The following is a 23,551-nucleotide window of genomic DNA, read 5'->3' on the forward strand; positions in this document are numbered from 1 at the left end:
ATAATATACCTAAAATCTAGCTCCGAGGTACAAATTGTTCACGAATACTACATCTGTATGCCAAATTTTCCTCGAAGCATGTCAAACAGAAACACACAAGCATGTTATTTTATAATATGTATCACGCTTGGAGTCAATAACGAGAAAATGTAATTGATTATGATTACGAGCCTGAAAAATCCTCAGCCAAAACCTAATTACAATTACAGGGACGATTAGATTATGTTAAAAATGTAATTGATTACACTTATGATATGCCAATTACGATTTTGATTACAGTTAGAGACTCGTGGGAAAAAATACATATACACAGACACACATATATATCATTATCATTGTTCTTATTACACATTTGTGGTAACAACATCATAGTTGAAAAATAATGATTTTAAATTTACAAATGTTATAGAGATGACCAGGTTCTATTTTTCGCACGGGAACCTGGACTCATGCCCAATGCAGGAAAATAAAATTTTCAAGGAGCAGAAAAATGTTCCATAATGCAGTGAAAATCTGACTTTACATTTTCTGCTAGACTTGTGATAAAAGGCGTACCAGGCGGGAAAACGTAAAATAGGGGCGCAGCTAAAACTCTGTGTATTCTTTAAAAATTAATCCCTACCCATGAACTTGTGAAAGAAATTTGTAATCTTTTTTTTATTTTTAGACTTTATTTCCTTAAAAGCACATTCTATATTAACACTTTTTCGTAAACTAGATTTTTAATTTAATTGCAAATTTGCTTCTAGGTTTGCATTCGCAAATAAAAATTGATTTCAAGTTTTTATCCTTTGAATTGCTTGATTAGCTGTGGGGACATCTTGCATTATTTGTTCATTAACTTCATTACCCTTCAGGAACTGGTGTTAAATGGAATACCTAAGTAAGTTGTGAATAGATAAAATGATAATGTGTTATTAACTTCTGGATGATTTTCAAGACGAAAAGTGTCGGAAACTCGTGTCCTCACTTTATGTGAAGGAAGATTGTCTGTAAGCAGGTTTCCTCTGATCATTCAACGACAATAAGATAGAGTAGAAAGAGTTTCAGGGTAGCTTCTGACAGCTATAAAGCAAATTTATCTTCAAAAAAAAAAAAAGAAAGAACGTTTGTGTGAAATTTATAAGTTAAAAGGAATTTTGATCTGTTGGTAGAAAAATGTATTAAGCTGAAATTTGAAAAAGGGTTACGTTAAATACAAAGGAATATTTTAGCATTATTAATATTGAAATTTTCAGAGACCAGCAGAAAATGACATAGGAAGCGTGATAATGTATTAAACAGACAATGTAAAATCAGGTATCCACTGTATTGTTTTTTTTTTTTTTTAAATCCATACCAACATACATAACCCTTTTAGAAGATGATGATATACTAACCTTTAATTCTTAATTTCGTATGTCTTAAATTGACGTTGTCCTAAAATGCCAAAAGGATTAAAAAAAAGTTAGTACAATCAAATGCATAAGAGCACTAGCACGCTGTGGCTTCTGACCCACACCACTTCGATTCTAAAAATCTAAGTGCGAAAGGACCCGAAAACATGTTTGTACTTTTGATATTGTTCTCTTTCTCAGACAGCAACTTCGTTTGTTTGCCTGCCATTGACAGATAAAAAGGAAAATTGATGACCAATCCAAATCTGAGGAGACGTTCCTGCCATAGGCACCTATAGCGCGGTACAAACTTGTTTACAAGGCTTGTTTATGACCCTCATTTACAAACAGCCCTTAATGACCCCTAAACAGCAGCGCTCAGATTTAGGCTCTGAGTAAAAAGCTTCATCTCCTTCATTTACAGAATCGCAACTTAAAATGTTTCGCTTTCAACAAGTCAAGATTACACCATTACAAGTCTGAATTACGATTAATTGAATTTAGATTACAATTACGATTATGCAAGAAACACTTGAGTAAAATTACGATTACAAGATTACAAGCATCCCAATGCCAGATTATGACTATGATTACACAAAAATGTAACCGATTACACGGATTACGATAACGTAATCGACGATTACTCCATGTCTGATATGTATGGAATATTTTGTTGATGTAAAATGAAAGACATATATGAATGCATACAAATGTTTTTTTAGGAAAGAACTTTCTCCGTCCTGGGCAAATGAATATCAATGTTGCCACTTGGGGCCGTCTGATGAAGAGGGCCATGCCACAAGCCTGCTCAGACCAGGCAACCACCATCAGTCCGCCTACCTGCTTGATGGTTGCACAGCCGCCCAATACTAATGGTAAAGTGAGGCTTCTATTGTATGAGACGTATATTGAATTGAATCATTTATTTTAAAAACAACCAAATTGCTAATTTTAGGAAAACATCTATATCACCATCTTATATAATTGAAAACTGAGCGTATGTACCTATGTATGTCCAAGTTACTTCTCCCGAACAACAGCGAACTGACCATAGAACCAGGTACCGATGGATTCGTAATGTTCCTGTCTTTATGTTTGGCTATTGAGCATAATCCTCTAATAATTATTAGCGGAGACATCAATTAAAAACCATTGAATATGACACATAGATTTTGACATTAAATCCCAATTTTTCTAATTATTATTCAGTGCTTCATCTCAACTTTCTGCAACTATGCTTTTATTAAAATTTATAGCGGTGAAGAATTTCATTCAGACAAAAGCTCTGTTGCCATTTTTGTTTCTTGAATATGAACAAGTAAAATTCTTGCTTTTGTTTCAAAGGCTTTTCCTGTAATCAGGGGATTTAAAATGTTTACTTTTTGGTTATTTTTCCGCAATATGCCTCAAAATTATACTGATTTTTTTTTTTGTTTAAGCCTGAGTGTTGAACATGCGTCACTTGACATAACTTTTATTTTCGAGGTGGACCGTGCAAAGCCAGGCGACGCAACTAGTATTAAATTATTCAATGATGATTACAACATTGTTTATTGAAAGGAATGTGCCGTAATCTGTACCCCTTTTAGATTAACCCATTGTAATCCTTACAGAATATTTTTATACGAAGGTAAAAATGCTTCTTCAAAATTTTTGAGCTTGTCGCTTGACTGATTTTTGAAATAAATGGTTCAATTCTGCCTCTCTCTTTGCTATCACTGTTCAACAGAGTTTTTTTTAACAGAGGATGCTAGTGTTGCAGTATTTTATATTGCTTTCATGAAAATGTAAGTTTATAGGGAACACCGATCAGTGGAGGAACCCACCTCTGTAAATAACAGCTTGTAATTAAAATAAATAAGGTTTTAAAAGTTTTTTCTTAGATGAATCGGCAGCAACTTCCTTCTATACATCTCTAAAAAGAAAGTTAGAAAATGCTGTGATTGTCCCCTGGTTGGGATGATGATTCACTGGGACGGTTGGTGCACTTTTGTCATTTAATTCCTTAAAAACCCGACATAGAACCGATTTACTGTCATGTACCAAAAGCTAGTTTTCAAAGATGTTTTGAAAATGAAATTATGTTTATGTGTTTATTCACTATCCGGTGTACCGTTCAATCATTGTATTATTAATACGTTGTTCAGAATGAGCCAAAAATTTGTTCATATTTTTAAAATATTTTAAGGTAAAACTTGCATGAAAAAGATCAGTTTTTTAATGCTTATAATTTTGATCAATATAAAGCATATGATAAACCTTTAAACATACTTATATATTTCAGTGCTGTATTTGTGATTGTATAAGATCTCAGTATATTGTTGCTTTGAGTGAATTTTACAAGTATTTTAAAAATACTTTTTAAAACCAAACTGGATACTCTTTTGTTTTTGAAATTTAAATACAAATTTTTATGAGCTTTAAATTTTATGCTGTAAATATTGAACAAAGGTTGCTTGATGCTGTTGATCATTGATAATTTGTTTCTTCATATATGAAATTTATTCTTCAGTTGAAAATATGTTTAACAATTATTACCAAATTTTCTGACTTTAGCATTGGCTCTTTTGAGACATAACTTTTAAAAGGTTAAATACTAGATTAAGAAAATTACATTAAATCTTAAAGTTTCATATGCAGTTATTGCATTCTCTCATTATTTTTTCATTGTTACTGTTTATCTTCACAGCTGCCAACAAGAGTCGTGTCCTAGACAATGTCGTAGGTAAGTTAGACTTTGAAGGAGATGGACAATTGGACCGAAAGGAACTTAACAACCATGATCGGGGAGGAGCCCTGTTAGAACTGGACATTAAAGTGAGTTCGTAATCGGATGATATTCAAACTAAAGCCCTAGATTGTAATTTAAGTAGACGCCTTCGCCATCATGAGGCTAAATGCTGCTTTGTTCCTATGTCTGTATGATGAAGTAATGTGCTTTGCTTCTTGATTATAAATTGACATGGAGTTAATATGAAATGACAAACAAGAAGCAAAACACGCTGCAACACACTACTTCTCTATAGTGGACATAGGAAAAAGTGGCATTCAGACCCAAGAGGGAAGACATGTCAATACTTCAGCGGCGTACGCAGACAAATCAGTTCGGGGGAGGGGGGGGGGGCTGAGCTCGAAAGTCTTTGAGCTGGGGGGGGGATACTTATGAACTGTAGCTAAGAAAAGTTCATGTATCGCTTTTCTGATATCAATACGAATGTAAGATTTCAAAAATACATCATAAAAAAAAACTTGTTCTTTATTATAATTATTGTTACATGTGCTATAATGAATTCTGAAGATTTTTATAATGATAAAAAAACATCTAAAACTTACATGTTACAATATTAGATCCAGCTTCCTAGATTTTTTCGAAAATTCATCTAAAATTATGTCGTCGGAAATGTTTATATCCCTGTGTATGGAGAGAAGTGCAAGTCCGTTTAGTCTTGTTTCACTAATAGAGTTCCTTAAGTATGTTTTTAATGAACGCAAAGTCGAAAAACTTCGTTCAGCTGTTGCAATTGTCACTGGTAAGATGCACAGAATTTTTAAAAGAGTATAAATGTTTGGAAACATATCTTTTGGGCACTTAGTGATTGCGTCGATTCCCGAAGAAGGTCTAAGGGATGGATCGATGGCGCACCACTTTTTTTTCCAAAGCTCAAACTCTGCTTCTATAACTTCTTGATAACCAGACATATCACTCCGGTACAGCTTAATCAAACTTTCAATTGATGAAAAGTTTTCTTTGTGTACATTCTGTGGAAGTATATTTTTAAACGCTTTCAAAATTTCCTGGTGAGACAAAAACCGCTCGTCCAGGGAAAGGATGATGTCGTCTAAGAATGGAATGAATACGGCTCTCCTGAAATACTCCTCTGTCGTCGTGTAAGGCACATTTTTTCTGTATAGTTGCGAGTTGCAAAGTCTTGGAATGCTTTCAGCCACGTTTAAATCTTCAGCAAGACTTTGTACTTTTTCAAAAATATTTTTAAATCTCATTTCTGCATCTTCTCTCATTTTTTGTAACGGATTGCTAACGCTAGCAACCATGTCTAGAGCATTAACTATGTCTAGATTTTTCAACTGCAAGTATTCTGAGAGATTATACGTATAAGAAAGAAGTTTGGAGGCTACAAACAAGGATAATAAAAAACTAAAATTGCACACATTATTAAGTAGACTCTGTGCTTTGCTGCTATCTTTTGTTGAAGATTCCTCTCCAATTTCTTCTAAAGCAGAGACGACTGCGCACACATTCTCCTTGAACAATACGATTGCTTCGTGTCTCAAGACCCATCGCGTCTCACACATTCTCTTCAATTTTGTAACATTTGTTTCAGGATTTTTCCTTTTAATCCACTTCTTTAAAATTTCTGATCGTTTACTTGATGATTTGAAAAAAGTGCATATTTCTTTCAAAATTGCGAACATATTCCGAATATCTCGACTTTTGCAACCGTCAGATAAACATAAATTTAAAGAGTGGGACGTGCAATGCGTGTATAAAGCCTTTGGGTACGTTCGCTTCATTATGGCTTGAACTCCGCGGAACTCTCCTCGCATTGCTAAAGCACCATCATAGCCTTGGCCACGGAGATTGTGCAAATCAATTCCGAGATTACTTAAAGTATCCTTAATCGTCGTGCAAAATCCTTTTCCGGTAACATCGTTGACAGGAACAAAGCATAGGAAATCCTCCCTGACACTCGCAGTCGCATCTTCTAAGTATCTTACACACAGAGAAAATTGTTGAATACCAGCAATATCTGTTGTTTCATCGGCTAGAACTGAAAATAATCCAGATTTGTGTACTCTGTCTCTGATTTGCATCTGAATCATTTCCCCAAATGTGTTAATAATTTCGTTTTGTATACGTGGGCTAGTATACATTGCTTTTCCCGCACTCATCACTAAATGTTGCCTTAAATCAACATCACCACCAGCTGCCCGATACCGCAAAAGAGCACGAAAATTACCGTCGTTCTTTTCAGGATCTTCTAGTGTGATGCGACCAGAATCTTGGTGGCCTCTCAAAGCTATCTGCTGCTTCCCGCAAAGTCTGATAGTTTGAACAATTGGAACGAGTGCTGCTCGGTTTTTTCTTGCAGTAACTTTCTTTTGGTTGTCAACTTGAACAGCAATATCTTCCGTCTCTTTTTCTGATATCGATCGAATGCTATCTGCAGTAAGCATACAGTTTTGATGGTAGCTTGTGCGTTCATGACTTCGGAATATTTCCAAACTATCTTTTAAATTTTTGCACGGTTTGGATACAAGTTTTCCAATCATGACATGTTTCCCTTTACCAACTGTATCCTGGCTACGGAAAAGCACACAGAACTTGCAGAATGTTCCTTTTTCATGATCAGAATAGGCCAACCATTTGAACTGCATTAGCCAATTCGTTTGAAAATGTCGTTTAAAGCGACTACAGTCCTCAGCTGGAAAAACGTATTTTTTATCTGGCTCCCACAATCCCGCAAGAGCTTTGAGTTTTTCCTCGTTTGACAATTTTCGATTGACATAGCTGGAAATGTCATTGAAACGTTTTTCCTCCATAGGAACTGGTAGGGGCTCTAGTCCTTCCTCCATAGGAAACTGGTCGGAAATTTTCTCTATAGGAAGCTGGTCTTTCCCTCCGTAAGAAACATCTTCATTTGTTTTCTGTTCTTCGATAACAGTAATTTGTGAGTCATTTGATAATTTAGGTTTTTTAAAAAAATCTCTCAAACTGGTTTGATTCCGCTTCGTAATTTTCGGTTTCTCGTTCTCCATCCTTTCCATGTTTGCCTCGCTAAAACTAACTATTACTCTGAGCGCCGAGCTGCTAAACTGCGGAAAGACCAAAGGCTTCAGAATTGTCATTGTGTTTCTTATTGCAGTCAAATTTCTAGTAATTCTACTCAAAGGAAGTGTCCCTGTATTAACTGTCGGATCACTATAGCAATTCTACGTTAATGTACTTCACTCTGCAGTCTGCAGTAGATAGTCGGACTTTGTTACTGTCCGAGATCATAAAACCCATTTTTCACCTGTCACTAGAAGCACACAAGCGCAGCTCAAATAATAAGATTAAGTAAGTCCCCGAAACCTTAACTACCTACCCCTTTCTTTTACTGACCAGAACAAACCGCCCCAAGGGAATGACACCAGGTGCAGCAAAATAGAGTCACTCGCTTCCCTTTTCCTTTATCTCGACAAAGGAACAGAGCTGCTGTGTGTGATACAAGAAAATAAATAAAAAGGCGAAAAGGTGGAAATATTTTTTCCCCTTTCTTTTAATTTGTACAAGCCGTGATTACAAAAAAAAAAAAAAAAAAAACTATGTTGACTTTATTTTTATAATTAATTTTGAAAAATTCGGGGGGGGGGGGGGCTGTAGCCCTATCAGCCCACCCCCTGGGTACGCCACTGCAATACTTAAGCTACGATCCAGGGTTTTAATTTAAACAAATTTATAACTGATCATTTAAAATAAAGAAAATATCCATTTACAGTTGTCAAACTATTTTTTTTTTAAAATTGAAGTTCTGAGCATGTGTTCTAACTCATGGTAGCATAAATTAGAAAATATCTTTTTATGTTTTCTGTTTGTAGTGTTGAAAGATTGTTTCTGTGTTATTGATATTTGCTTGCAGTTTGGAACTGAAAGTTTCTTGGATTAAAGTTGCAATTTTTGAAAGAAGCAATATTGATAGTAGTGGTCTTTTTGTTGATGTATACAAAAATGGACCGAATCTTTTTCAAAGAATTCATTTACTAATATTTTTTCAAGAATGTCAGATGCCTATTTACATTTTTGGGTTTTGAGGGGAAATTTTCATAATTGTTATTAAGGCAATATTAGCTAAATATAGTTTTTTTTCTCTGCAGTGAAAATAGTTGAAAAATAAGGGCATATTGTGACAAATTTTATGAATAAATATACATGCACTCATTCATAATCTTTTTATAAAAAGCACTGTAGAAATATTTCAAAAGCTTTCTTGTCTCTACATAGGATATGATTACAAAGCTTTAGATTTCATTCCAAGCTGTGTTGCTTGAATCTTAAAAGGCATTTGAAATTCTGTGTACAGAATAAATTTGATTAGATTTTGTTGTAATTCTATTTTTCTTCCCTTACTGTTTTTTTTTTTGTCTTACCAATTTTTTCTCCCTTACTGATTATTTTTAAATTCATCAAAGTCAAGTCAAGTTTTTATTTCAAGTAAATTATTTTCAAAATATGTTTGAAAAATACAGCAATTTAAGAGGTAAAGTAGTATTTTTTCTTTTCTATAATTTACCCATTTTATGTCGGTGCGGCATGATGTCAAATGCCTTTAAAAGTAGCTTATGTCTCAGTATGCGAAGGTCTTTGACTAGACACACTTTCAGTTAGGCAGGGGTGCCCACCTAGGGGGGGGGGAGTCATGGCACAGACTGCACCATTGAAAATTTTAGGGGGGGTTGTTTTGAGGGGATATTTTTCTCATTTTGGGGGGATCTTTTCAATCTCTAGGGAGGGGGTGCGCCCTTGCTCTTAGGGGGGTTGGTACCCGCTGAATTAGGAATTTATTTATTGATCAATATAGAGTATACATGTTAATATTTGTACAAAAAAATATTTAAATGAAGTTTGCGGAAAAGAAATGGCTTGCATGCCATGTTTCACTCTTGCAGTAGTTATTAATCAAATTGATACCAATTGTTTGAGATGGCCGAAATTCATGAAGCTTTTGGAATATGTTTCACCATCAAAAGAAAGTGCATTATTCTGCACTTCTGCTAGCTTCATGGCTCGCATAACACAGGGGTGATTGTGTTCCGGTATTTTACCGGATTTCCGGTTTTTTCATCTTGATTCCGGTATCTTCCTCTTCGAAAATACCGGATCTCCTATATTTTCAGAAAACCCCACTTTTGTAAAATTTAGGTTGATGTTTAATGAAAAGCCGAAAGTCCAAATTGAAGACGTTTTGTTTGGTATAAAGCGTAAGCTACCGTCATATTTTACAATCTCTATGGTAATTATTGAAGAACAGCTGGTTTTGGAGATGGTATAAAGGCTAGATAAGAAGAGGAAGGAGAGTTACTTGATATTTTCCCCCTTAATATTTTCTTTTCAAGATGTCTAATAGCGTTTCTGTGTTGCATATCTTAATATGCAGATGATGTAACTAGGAGTGCCCATCCCTCCCCCCCCAACTGCGATGGCACCCCTCAATTTTACCGAGCCCCTTTTTCCTCAAAAATTGCCATCCACTAATTAAAAGACTTAAATTCTTCTAAATTCATTTCTCCAAAAGTTTCTGTGGTATAATCTGCCTCATGATCCCCCCCCCCCCCCCGACACAAACACACGAAAATCCTTGCAGTAGCTATATTAGAATAAATTGCTAAAATATTTATTCACCAAGATGGCCTATGGCTTTTCTCTGTTGCAGATGCTTATGTAACAGGCTTTGCAGTCCCCCCTCCCCCATAAAATGAATTTAACGACCTATATATATCGAAAATATCGATATTTGGAGAGCGATATATCATGGTATTAAAATTCGGATATCGCCCAGCCCTATTGCACAGTGATCATAGTACATGCTGCCCCTTTTGCCCCAAACTTATTTAATTCTGAAATCTTTATGCCAGGGTTGGCAAGGTTTTGGACACTACGGTAAAAACCACGGTAAAAACCCTGGTTTTTACCGTCCTGTCCAAAACCCTTGTGTCCAAAACTGTCCGAAAGTGTCCAAAACTCTATTTTTAGAAAAAACGGATTCTGTGAAAAAACATCAAAAATAAATAATAAAATGTTTTATATTGAACATTAATTCAATGATAACATTCAACTTATTTATGCAGATGATTTTAATCTAGTTACATAGAAGTTGAATTATTTATTAAAATTTCAATTTGCATGCATGAGTTTATTTATTTTGATAATAGTAACCAAATTTCCCTATGTTTACGCATGTGTGCAAATGAAAGCAGGTTTGGCAAGGTTTTTACCATCCTGTTCAAACCCCTTGAGCATAAAAGTGTCCAAAACTATTTTTGAGAAACTATATTTTGTGGGAAAATATCAAAAACAGAACAAAATGTGTCGAAATTATTTTTTTGACTGTAAAATATATTCATTTAATGTGAACATTCAAGTATAAGTATACTATATGTAACTTATTCATGCAGCTGATTTTAGTATAGTTAAGTAAAAATTAAATTTTTCATTGAATATTTCAATTTGTATGCAGGAGTTTTTTTGCCTCCATAAACCAAATTTTTCGACATTTATGCAAGTGTGCAAAGGAAAGATTTCAAAATGTAGTGCAATAATTGACTTAAATGCAATAAATTACAATTTTTTGTAGTTACAGAATGTATTATATTAAAAATATGAACTAAAAAAGGACTAGCACAGGTTCTATAACATAAGTGTAGTCATCAATTTCTTGTTCTTTAATCAATAATTTAAAAAATAAATTTTGTTAAAACATCATGTAAAACTTATTTGCAAAAACCATTTAAAAAAAAAAGTTTTTTTTTCTTTTTCCTAAATATTGCACATTTAATAACATTCCTTTGTGTTATAAATGGAACTGACATTAGTTGTCTTGGTAGTGTTGTGAATTTCCTTTGATAACTCTGCCAACTGTTACATAAGGATGTTTTTACGCAATAGCTATTAGCAATTTTTTTAAGTAAAATATTTTTTAAATGAACATTTTTGAGAATTTTTTTTATTAAATACCATTAATTAAACCTGATTAATATCTATATTTATACATTGCGAATATTGCAGTAAATACGAGTTGATTAGAGTACACCCCTTTAGCTTTAGCATAGTTTTGGACAGTTTAAGACAGTTTCAGACACTTTTGGACAGTTTTAGACAGTTTTGGACGGTAAAAACCACCTGTCCTGTCCAAAACCGGTTTTGGACAGTCTAAAACCCAACCCTGCTTTATGCACTTTTAGTAAATGAATAATTTTTAAGGATTCAGATACAGTGAAGGAAAATTAAACATTCCTTGAAAAATTTTTAAAAATGAAAAATATTAAAAGAATTTACTTCCCTTCATGCACATGGACGTATTAAGTCCAATTAAAACTAGGACTCGACCGCTGCATCGGCGCCGATGGTTCAACAATTTAGCCATCGGCATCGGCGGCCGATGCTAACTTGCAGGAAACATCGGCCCATCGGCCTTAAAAAACATCGAAAAGCCGATGGAATTGGCCGATGTTTTTGAAAATAAAGGAGCTTTGCTGTTTTATTTTTTAATACAAAGTAAGGGGAGTTATTGTTTTCATATAAAATTGTTTACTTAAGTTTCAGTATGAATTTCTATTTTAGTCAACCATGAATGAGTTTTTAATACTGCATTCAGGTACCAAACAAGTTAATTATTGCGTTGTTTCTAGCAGCTGGATGTACGTATGTATATCTCATAAGTAATAACTCAAAAATGGTAAGCTGTAGAAGGATCAAGTTTTGCATGTGGGTTGTGCGTACGTTCTAGTTGTGCACTTCCCTTTTTGTTTTCAATCGGGTGTTCTGAAAAGCCTGTTTATTCATTTTTTTGGCTATTAATTACTTATTTCAATGCAAAACTAATATAGCGTCTCATATTGACGATCATTTGGTGATATATTGCCGAATTGGAGACCATGCAAACAAATATGAGATGGCGCAACCGGTTTTTGTGTCATTTTGTTACATTCCCGTTGAACCGACGGTAATTTTTAATTTTTCGATATTTGTAATATGAATCATAGTAATGCAGTCTTTTCTGTATCGCTTCGGCGGAGTTACAAGTTTGGGGCCCTATTTCTCTATCACAGAAGTTGTAAAACATTTATCATAAGCATTTTTGTAACTCCTACGGCCTCTCGCGCAATTGTAACATTTGCTATATTTTAAATCCGCCACTGCACGTCAAAACAAACTCGGGTGCAAGTTTTGAAAGGTTTTTTTCTGCTCAATGTTTGTAATGATTTTGAACTCTATTTTTTACGAATATTTCTTGAACTTCCGAGCACACTTGCATGCCTTCCCTCCCACTCCCTCAATTTCTAAAATTAAACTCTAGTTATACTTCTGAGTTGTTTAAAACTAACACCATTCATAAAATTAGAGATTTTTTCTTTCAAACTTTATCTATTGTTTAGAAAGAATTTAGAGCATTAACGTAAGAAATTGTATAAAGACGTTTTGAATGGTGACATAATTCGGAAATCAAAGAGATTTTTGAATTTTTTTTTCGGAAGTGCTGAAGTAGATTCAGAAATTCTTCCGAGGCGTTGGTGGTCGCGGATCTGTACTAAAAAAACGCGATTATTTATTTTGGTCAAGAAATGTAATTTTGCGTATTTCTCATATTTGTTTCATCTATATTTCGTAATGCGCCATCTTTTTTGCATTAATAATAGCGATCGATTTTTTTTCTGTTGTAAGTTATACGATTTTGATGTATTTATATAAAATCAATGAATAAGGTTTTTTCGTTTTTATAGAAAAGTTTCAAGGATTTTCTATTATGCAATTTTTTAAATTTCAGAAAATTATTGTTAAATTTAAAAAAATAATAATAATTTGAACTTGTTTGTAAAGCTTCATAAAAGATCAAACAATCAAATGGTTCAATATTATGTGTGCAAACATCAGATCAAGTAGTATATGTGTCCAGTTATTAACTTGATGTAAATATTGAGTTTGTTTGTTGTAGCTGCGTTTTAAGAACTTCACTCTTTTAATAACTATTTCTTTTTTCAGCAAAATTTATGTCACTGTTATAGCTTTTAGGAAAAATGGAAACTTTTCTATTCATAAATTTTAAATAAGTATAAAAATATTCCTATTATGATTTAATATTGCAATTTATCTGTTACCTTTTTTGTTTAATTTGATGACTAAAAATGTCTATGTGCAATCTTTCCACTTTAATTCCATAATTTGTGGACGGTTTCATAGTTTTATTCTTAATGTTTTTTTTTTGAATGATTAAACAACATAGTTTAATGTTTTTTAACTATGTTTAGTGTACCTAAATCCATGCATTATTACAATATTACTGAAATCTTAGTTATATGTTCAATTTAAAAAAAAAATCAATTGGTTATTAATCAGTCTCTTTGTTTTTCTTCCTTTTCTTTCTTTCTTTTTTTCTTTTTTTGGCTGTTGTTCTTTCTCTTTCATCATACAGCAGTCAAAAAAGGAGAAGCATAACTACACCCTATACAGATTGAACGCAGTACGACCCAAAAGTTCGAGGACAAGCTGTATAAAACTTTACCCAGAATAGTTCGCATTACCGAAGCACATCCACCTTCAAAAGGTCACTTTGAGGGACTATGTACTTCTGCCAGTGTTCATATAACGTTTGGAAACACTCCTGGAAGTCATTTTTCGCTACCTTCTATGATGCAGCTTTATCTTCTCCTGAAGGAAGATTGCGGTGTCCATGCAAATGTTTTTTTTTTGCTTGGAACAGGTAAAAGTCACACGGAGCTAAGTCCGACGAAACGTTATGTTATTTCTTTGTCATATCAGAGTATTGACAAATCAAACCTTGCTTCCTCAACATGAAAGTTTCCTTCTTCCTCACGATGAAGTTAAAGCAGCAGTACAAGACAGGAGGTGCTTACAGGAGGTTGCAAAAAATGTCTTCCAGGAGTGCTTCTAAGGCTATACGAACGTTGGCCTGGTGCATAGTTGTTCAAGGTGACTATTTTGTAGATAGATGTGCTTCAGCAATGTGAATTATTAGGATAAGGTTTTATACAACTTGTCCTTGAACTTTTAAATCATACTACGTACGTATGAGTTTTCAACTTACTATTTCATAACGTTTTTGAGTGATGCAAGTTTACGCGCATGAAGACATCACAAGAGAATTTGCGATAATTAACTGAGGAGGCGTTAAAAATGGATATTTCGGTCATCTACATGTTCTTAGGTACATATGCATATACAGATGTGCCGGTAAAACTTGTAAAGTTTAAATTGGGTTATCGTAAAATAGAAATTTAGGTCGAAATCTGATTTTTTTTTTTGTGATTACAATTTCTTATTCGTAGAAAGTAAGTAAAGTGAAATGAATCAATCATCCTTTAAATCCCTGACAATCTTATCAATTTATTTCTGTTTGATTTTTTTTTTCCCATCGGCCAACGGCATCGGCCATCGGCAATCGGCCATTTGGAGGAAAACAATCGGCCATCTTTGAACAATCGGCCAACAATCGGCATCGGCCCATCGGCCAAAAAATACCATCGGTCGAGCCCTAATTAAAACTTCGAGTTTTAGCCCCAGCAAATAATAATGTATATAAATAATGTGTACATACACGTAATGTGTATATATATGCCCATCAAAACACTTTTTCTTCTTGGGGAAAAAAAGTTCAGGTTTTTTTTTTATGGAGTCACAATCACCCCTGATAACAGCTGCATTTTCAAGAGCCATCTGTATTTTCTGTTTACTATGAGTACAAATTTTTAATTTAAAAGCTTTGAATTAAGGTGGAAAGATGAAAAACTTGCAACATTTAATTTGCTTAACCATTTTTATGTTTGCAAAGCAAAACAGAGGGATTTTTTAAGCTTCCAAAACCTATTGTTTACTTCTGAAAAGTTGTGCGGTTTGTAGAGAATTGCATTATATAGGTCAGCGTTATAATGGTCTTCTACTGTATTTATTTTTGATCAATATATATTGTAATTTTAAACTTGATCAGCAACCTTTGAGAGCCACCAAATTCATTTAAAAATCTTTCAAATGCATCGTATCTGGAAGCCAAAATTCTACATTCTGGTTTTGTAAGGTGGTTCAATTGACTGCCAAAGTCTTCGTTAAAGATGTAAAAGTGGAATTAATGCCTCATGTTTTCATTAAGGGACAAATTGCAGTGTAACTATTTTACTACTTATATGTTTTCTGAACTGGTTTCTTATATATTGTGGATTGAGTGGATGTGACTTGAAAAGTTGGGAATACGTGTAGTGGATGCTAACACTTGAGATTAAGCTACTTCATCACCAAAGTGTCTGTGTGTTTCTCAGTTATTCATTATGAATTATGTTTTGTAGGAATTTTCATAATTTGTTCTGAAATTGATTTTGCTGAATGTAAATTTTTATTAGAGTGCCTTAGGAGAATTTGACTTTTTGGGGTCTGAAATGTTCCCTACTGGAAGTGAAGATGGTTATTCCAAGAACGATTCAGAAGTCAATGAAAGGTGAGCCAAATAAATATGATGCTTGTGTAGTTGCAAGCTACTTCTTGGAAAGTTTTCTTTTTGTATGGTTTGTAATCTACTAAAAACGAATGCAGCAAAGGGGTTTTGAGGTTTGGTTTAAAACCCATTTGCATTCAAATTTTCTGATAAATCTTTCTAACTCAAGTTCTATCAAGAAAATTCCTACTCTCCTAGAAGCTGAATTTTTGACATCAATAGTTGTCCTAGTATTTAAAAGCTAAAAATATGTCTACTGTTTGGCACTCATGTATTGATTCATGAAAACGTCATTGAAATTGAAATAAAGCAGTTTTATACTTGAAATAACTATTAATAATATAATAGTTTGAAAAACTAAATAAAGACGTTCTTGTAGCAAAGTTAACTAAAAAGTAAACAATAATCTTTGAATGTCAAGTATGTTTAGCAGTAGGAAGATACCCGTCAGCTAACTTATTTTTTCTTATATTTTTACCGCAATTTTCTAAACTTTATTGTTAAAGGTGGTGCCAAATGGTCATCAAGATACCTGGATCTTGCCCTGTGTAATTTATTTTTGCATAAAGACCTTGTTTAGGTGCCAACATTTCCGAAAAAGCTCTATGAATATTAGGAAAACTTTTTTCTGTAACTTGCCATGTTCCAAGCCATGTTAGAATAATTCGCCTAAAACATGTATTCTAGTTTGTTATTTGAAAGCCTAAAAATGATTTAATATGATCCAGAATTAAATAAATCACAATGTTTTAAACACAGTGTCAAGTTTTCGAAAATCTTGGTGCCTCATTGGTTTGAAAAAAGTTCTATTAAAGTGAAGAAAATTCCACCAATACAAAAAAGTTTTTTTACATTTTAAGATAATCTATCAAATAAATAAAAATCCCATAAATTCCACTAAAAAAGCCTTTAAAATGTAAAATACTCTTCCAAGTCCATTATTTATCACCAATCTTGACAAGGGATTGCATTACAATTTCTTTGAATAACTGCAGAACAAATTGAGAACTTGAATTTGTGGATTGATTGAAATTACGTAAATTTTTTTAGTTATGTATTTTTGGATGGTTTTATGGTGAAAAGTATATTGTAGATGAATTAGGGGTGAGTTTTATCCGAATTTTGACCATAAAAATAAGGCTGTGTGATTATTTTTGTATTAATTATTCAACAAAATTAAAAATAATCATGTGACAGGTCTGGCCAATCACAAAGACAATAGAAATTGGGACAGCAAGAAATTTCCTTTTCATGTTTTTGCAAAATAATAAAAATAATTAATGCATGGATTACTGACTGTAATGTTTTTAATAGTTTTGAATATATGTATATATGCCAAGGGCGTCCATATGCAAAATTGTAAGGAGGGGGGGGGGGGGGGGGGGCTCAGATATTTTCCCCATGGGAACCGATTTCAGGACAGATTAGAATCATTAAAATTTGATATTTTTAATAACTTATTCATTAATGACTGAGGAAGAAATGTTTTTACATTTTTAAAAAGAAAAAAGTACTAAAAGCAAGGAAGTTCTAATTTCTAAGGGGGGGGGGGAGAGCGTTCGAGCCCCCCTTACCCCCCTATATAGGCACCCATGATATATGCTATCCTGTCATTCATTTATGCTAACCTCATACAAGTACAAATATATTTTATTTAGTATAGAAAAAGTTAGTGTAGAAAAAAATATTTCCAATTTCAATGCCACTTTGAAATGAGCTTTTCTGTTTGGTGCGCAGATATGTTACAAATCATGCACGAGTGACTGAGTGCCTGACTGAGACAGATGCCATTATCAAAGGGGTGTGCACTCGACGATCTCCCACTCCTGAGCCCCTCGTTGAGATGCCAGATGAGGAGCGTGTCACTTGCTCTGAGCTGATCATAGGGGAAACTGTAAGGTGAGCTATTCACATGCAATGCTTGCTTACTTTACAGAAAGTTTTTTCAAATTTTGGAATTAAACAAAACTTATTTAAGTAAGAACTAGTTAAGGTTGGGAACTTTTAAGAATTTTGTAATTCTTCATAAGGAGGCTGACAAAATCTTAATCATCCAAAATACTTTGAAAAGTTCTGCTTTCAAACTTATACTGTCATTTCAGTACTGTGTATGAAGTATTCTTTTTAGGAAAACAAAATAAAATTGTGTTTTGTGATTTTTGCACTTGAAACTAATTAAATGCTACTAGCTCCAATTGTGTTGCATATCATTGCACAGCGTGAAATATTCTGTAAAATGGCATTTTCACCATTACATTAGCTCAGTTAAGATAGATTTTGAGTCTTAAAAATTAGATCATTTGTTGTTGTTGTTGCTTATATCCTCCAGTAGTCTGACGAATTCCATCAGACCGTTAACCCTGAAAAAGTCGAGGACCAGAAGGGGAGATGAATAAATGTCCTTACTAGAAAGTCCCAAAAAGTCTAGGATATGTTAAGGAGAGGCCTGTTCAGTTTTACATTTAGTGCAGATCTTGTAGATTTTATTGCCCTCTAAAAACGAGAGACCCTTTATGTGGCCGCTCGCTAGTGTTGAGATTGCAGTTCTAGAAGCTCTGTCACAATTGATGGTCAAGAAAGAGCCTGCCTTTTCACTTGCATAGCAGTGATGGCAGGTAGGAATCTTCCACGCATTTGAGATTTCAGTATTTATTCTGGACTGATGTTCAAGATAGGTGAGTTATGAAGAGAAAGAATAGTCGTAATTTGCAGTCTTCCTTGACCAGTTCGTTTGCTCTCTCATTGCCAAAAATGTCTACATGAGAAGTAATCCATTGAAAATAAATTTCATGAGACTCAGAAATAAGCTTGAGTTTCTGAATGATAGAAATACTGGTTTGATCTCCTATTGCAATCAGTAGCATAGGTGCTGAAGTGAGCTCCTACTGTCCGAAAGGATCTAGAGATTTCCAAAATCATTGTCATCAAGAACAGCTTCAAGACCTCGCTCAATTGCAATTAATTCACTTTTAAAGACTGATGATGAATTAGGGTTACAAAGGCTGAAAGACAGTTTCCCCTCCGGTTTCTCTATGATGATGCCACTGCCAGCTTGGTCATCTAGTTTACTGCCGTCCGTGTAAATTTTTATAGCATTGTCGGGGATCCCATTTATGATCCCTAAGGCCAACTGTCTGAGATGATCAGGAATGAAATCCCTCTTGATGATCGGAGTAGCTAGGTTGAATTGAAATTTGACACTGGGAAGGCCTTCTGAGAGACTCAGACAGTATTTTAAGGAGTGGGGCTCAACTTGTTTATGAGGCAGCTGTAGAAGTTAGCTTAGCTGAAGGGACCATTCTTCTTTAGTCGTTGATTGTAGTTCCAGTTATTTAAGTATGCGGATGTTCTATTATGCTCACCATAGCTGGAACATTAATTGAAGTACTTGATAAGGTTTGCCTTTCTTCTAGCTGAAGTGGTTGCAAGTCAGCCTCAAAAAGAGCTACCTCCTTAGGGCAGTTGCGTTTAAGTTTAGTAATGATTCTTGTTGCACTGAGTTGTACCCTTTCTAGTTCATCTAAGTTGGTGGCAGAGACACAACTATAGATAGGGAATCCATACTCCGATAGGGGCCTAACTAATGTCATGTACGTATCTCTTAGAGTGTTAGCATCGGCTCCCCAGTCCTTACTAGCTGTAAATTTAAGGATAATTATCCTTTTCTGCTCTTTGAGACGATATGTTCTATATGTTTGTTGCTTGTCCATTCGGGATCCAAAATATATCCCAAATACTTTGGTTGTTTCTTGTAAGCTAAATCTTGATTGTTCATTATTAATTTTGGTTGGTAGTTGTATAATTTTTTGTTGGTAGTAAAAAATGTAACAATGGATTTCGCTGGGTTGAAGCAGAATTTAAAATCCGAAGCAAAGTTTGACAATACAGAGAGAGTGTTGTTAAGGGTTCTCTCTATATCTATTAAGTTGGTTCCAGAACACCAGAGAACTATGTCGTTGGCAAGCATACCGACTCCTATCCCTGTGGGTGGTAATTTCTCTATGCCAGCCAAAAACAGAGACAAAAGCATTGAGCTGAGTACTGAGCCTTGGGGTACCCCCTGACTAAGTCTAGCTCGGTCAGAAAAGGTCCTGTTAAATTTTACTTTTATAGTCCTGTGGTGTAGGAAATCTGAGATCCAAGCCAAGGTGTTGCCGCGAATGTTGAAGGTGTCATGCAATTTAATTATCAATTTATGTTTCCTCACAAATGCTTTTGTAAAATCTAATAGCACCCCAATTGTGTGATGGGTAGGTTTTTTGTTTTGAGCGTCTCTGACATTCTGGAAGAAAAATAGGACTTGATCGATGGTACTGTGTCCTCTCCTGTAGCCATATTGTTCACGTGGCATTAAGTTCTCACTGTCTAGAAAGTTTTAAATTCTATGTAAGACCATTTTCTCCATGATTTTGCAAACTGTGCTAGTGAGTGCAATAGGTTGAAAATACCCAATTGTCCAAGTCTTTCTGCAAGGTTTTTTCATGGGGATCACCATCGTCGTTTTCCAGTCAGGTGGAAGGCGCCCGATTTTCCAAGAGAGATTGATGATGTCTAATAGTCTTTGTTTCCTTTGGTGGCCGAGGGCTTTCCAGCATTTGGCCAAAGATTCCGTCTGGGCCAGGAGATTTAGTCAAGTGTAGGCTATTGCCAAAAGCAGTTCCTGCATTGAGAAGTTTTTTGTTGAAATGTTATTGCCTAAATCAGAGCTTCTACAGCCATGAATGATGTTTTTAGCTTTTATTAAAATAGGTTTATTTTCTCTTGTTAAATCCAGCTTGCTGGTTCTCTGGTAGTAAGCTGCCAGACCATTTGCTTCAGCTCTGTCGTCAGCATAAACCTGATCATTATTGTCAGTAACCAAGTTACTTTCCTCAAATTGTTCTTGTTCTCAATTGATGTTCTTAAAGATCTTTCATAGTTTAGAATTACTTGTTCTTGAATCAAGATTTCTACACATTTTTCTCCATCGAGCTCTCTTCAGTTGAGCATATATTTTCTTTATTTATGCATTTATTTTGTTAATTTCAGCTCTAGAGCCATTTTTGCTGTTGTTTAAAGACTTATAAAGAAGTTTTCTCTTCTCAAGGAGAGGTTTTAGGCTTGGAGTGTAATGAGTGAAGTAGGGAGTGTGGTGCTTAAAATTGTACTTAGGAATGAAGGCTCTGGTATTGGCCAGAATGACGCTCTTGAAGTCCTTCCAGTTATTGTTCAGATCATTTGAGTAAGGGAATGAGGCCATATGGTTATCTACTGCTTCTTTGAATGAGGTCCAGTCCGCCTTTTTAAAATTCCAGAACTTTTCACGCATAATACATACTCTCTGTCTTTGAGTTCCTTAAGTACCGGTAAATGATCACTTTCAATAGTGTCTAAGACACTCCACGGACATTGAGGGAATATTTCTGAGCTCGTGATTGCAATATCCAGTGCTTTGGAGGTGTCATAGCTATAGGATTTGTAGGTGTGAGAACCATCATTTCGAATCATTGCCTCCGTATCATCTATTAACTGAAGTAATTCCTCTCCTCTGAGAAAATTACTGGAACATCCCCAAGCGGAGTGTTTGGTGTTTAAATCCCCTAAGATAATGGTATTTCTGTCTAAGACATTGGAGAGACTTACTGGAAGCTGTTTTTGATTTGGTGGGTGATAAACATTAATTATGTTGAGCGGTTTGCCTCTCCAAAGAAATCTTATATCCTGGATTTCCAGGTCAGAGGTCGGATCCTAAGGAAAGTCAATACTTTGATAATTGACATCTCTGATGAAGGCTAGACCTACTCCACCTTTGGACATACGATCAGCTCTATAGATGTTGAAACACTTCACATTTAATAAAGTTAGTCTTTAGTTTGGTTTCCTGAACAGCTATCACCTGGACTCCTTTTTTAATAGCAATGTCAAGTAGTTAATCAAGTTTTATTTTAGTTGCTGAGGTAGTCAAGCCATTAATGTTGCACTGTAGGATCTTCAATGATTGTGAGGATTGTGGAGACCATAATTTACTTAACACTTGCAGCTCTCTGCCTGAACCACAAGCGCGTCCCTGATTAGTCTGTGCGACGGACGATGCAGCATGAAGGATCTAGGTCAACTTTGTCATGAGGCGGAGGTGAGATGCGGCTTCTGTTATCCAGGTATCTGAGCGCCATATTGAAAGAAGTCCGTCTTGGCTCGGGTTGGTGTTCTTTTTCGTCTGGCACCTACCCTTCAGCCTGTCTGGCTTGGGAGACCCTCCCGGTAGCAAGCTACCACCAGCTTAGCCCTCCGGGTCATTGGTGCACACAAGCCTCACCGAATCTTCAAGACAGGAGCACTGTCAGAAGGATTAGATTATTTAAAAGTTTTAACTATTTTTTTTAAACTTCTACTGTGCTGTATATTCAGAAAAAAAAGATGTCTATGTAAGCATTACCTCTCTACCTACCAGATATTGATGACTCATTGTACCAAAATGCTTTTGATATGCACAAAAACTGGAAACTTTTTTGAAGGAAAAGGTACAAATTGAGATGTTTTCTGGACCATGAGTATTATAAATAAAACAGAAAAGAAAATAATAACACAACAGAAAATATGATGTTTCAAAGTAAATTAACCAACTTTAGTGGTACTTCGCAAAAACAAAAAACTTAACTCCTGATTTTCCACTGAATAGGGTGGCACAGTAGCTGCAGATATCAGAATATGCACATAATTTGCAAAGTAAAAAATGATATTAGTGTATGCAATTGTTTTTGAAAGATCGGTAACACTCACATACATTTAAATTATAGCTAAAATGATAAGTGTATAAACAAGTATGTATAAGCTAAGAAAGGTTCGCTCATTTTTGCCAATGGATTACTTCTACTAAATGGTCTTTACAGATTTCTTGAAACAGATCAAATTAGGTTACATAAAAAACACATAAGGAAGGGGATAGGATTTTTTTTCCAACCGAAACTATGGAGAGTTTGGTGTCATGGGAAGGTAAGGGGAAGAAAGAAATAGGAATGTCTAGAAATATATTTTGGTACTTGTTAAGTTAAAGTATGTGCATTTATCTACATCAGGTAATCATAGTCGGAATTTTTTTTTTGAATGTGAACCACCACAGATATTGGGTTTCGTGGAAAATCCTCTTCCACCTATAACTGGGAGTTTACTGTGTGAATTTTTATAATTCTTTTCACAAACCCAATTTATACCAGTGCTTGGTTATAACGAGCAAATATAGAGTTTCCTTTGTGTCTTTTTTAGCAAGTTGGATTGTAATATCTTTTTCAATTTTTCCATCCAACTATTCAAAGTTGTTTTTCTGAAATTTTTAGTGAGGATGCGAGAAGGCGGCGGCAAGTAGATGACTTTCCGAAGAGTCAGAAGCAGCGGCAGCGTCCTGGAACTGTGCAAACCCCTAGGTAAGAGCGCTGCAATTTATTAGTTATCAAGCTCTTTCTATTTTCCAAAGTTGAAATTTTGGAATTTGTCTTCGGTTATCTCAATATAAATTATTGCTGAAATGAAAGAGCGTTCACCTTAATAACTGCCCGAAAATGGAGTGGCGATTTTTTGAAATTTTAATTTATTTGATTTGTGGATTTTGTATTATTGTATTGGAATGATTTTCTTTTTAAATTTCAGTGTTAAAGTTGGGCTTTCATTGGATGATTTTCAATTCATCAGTCTGTTGGGCCGTGGGCATTTTGGGAAGGTAAAATCAACTTTTTGTTTGATGTTTTATTTTCCATTTCACAAAACTTGAATACCCAGTTTAAGACATTCAAAAAATCCCCTAAATAGACGAAAATGATAATCATTCTCATTGATTGTACTGTAGTCCTTCGTTTTACATGGATTTGATTATATGCGGTTCAAGATTTGTTGTATTTATTTTGTTTTACATGGATAAATTTTGATTTTACGTGAATGTGGCATTGCAATCGGATAAAATATTCCTTGCTTTCAAAATCCAAA

The 23,551-nt window shown here is 34.6% G+C and overlaps 1 protein-coding gene across 1 annotated transcript in view; it reads left to right on the forward strand.

Moving 5' to 3' along the window:
• LOC129225523 (serine/threonine-protein kinase N-like) overlaps positions 1 to 23,551 on the forward strand; it is a 69,109-nt gene that overhangs the window by 27,245 nt on the left and 18,313 nt on the right. The window contains exons 11-16 of the mRNA XM_054859955.1: positions 2,099 to 2,256; positions 4,077 to 4,193; positions 15,504 to 15,598; positions 17,333 to 17,494; positions 22,909 to 22,995; positions 23,219 to 23,288. Coding sequence (XP_054715930.1) covers positions 2,099 to 2,256; positions 4,077 to 4,193; positions 15,504 to 15,598; positions 17,333 to 17,494; positions 22,909 to 22,995; positions 23,219 to 23,288 — 689 coding nt within the window. The remainder of the gene's footprint in view (positions 1 to 2,098; positions 2,257 to 4,076; positions 4,194 to 15,503; positions 15,599 to 17,332; positions 17,495 to 22,908; positions 22,996 to 23,218; positions 23,289 to 23,551) is intronic.

This window comes from Uloborus diversus, chromosome 7 (genome assembly GCF_026930045.1).
Source record: "Uloborus diversus isolate 005 chromosome 7, Udiv.v.3.1, whole genome shotgun sequence".
NCBI lineage: Eukaryota > Metazoa > Arthropoda > Arachnida > Araneae > Uloboridae > Uloborus > Uloborus diversus.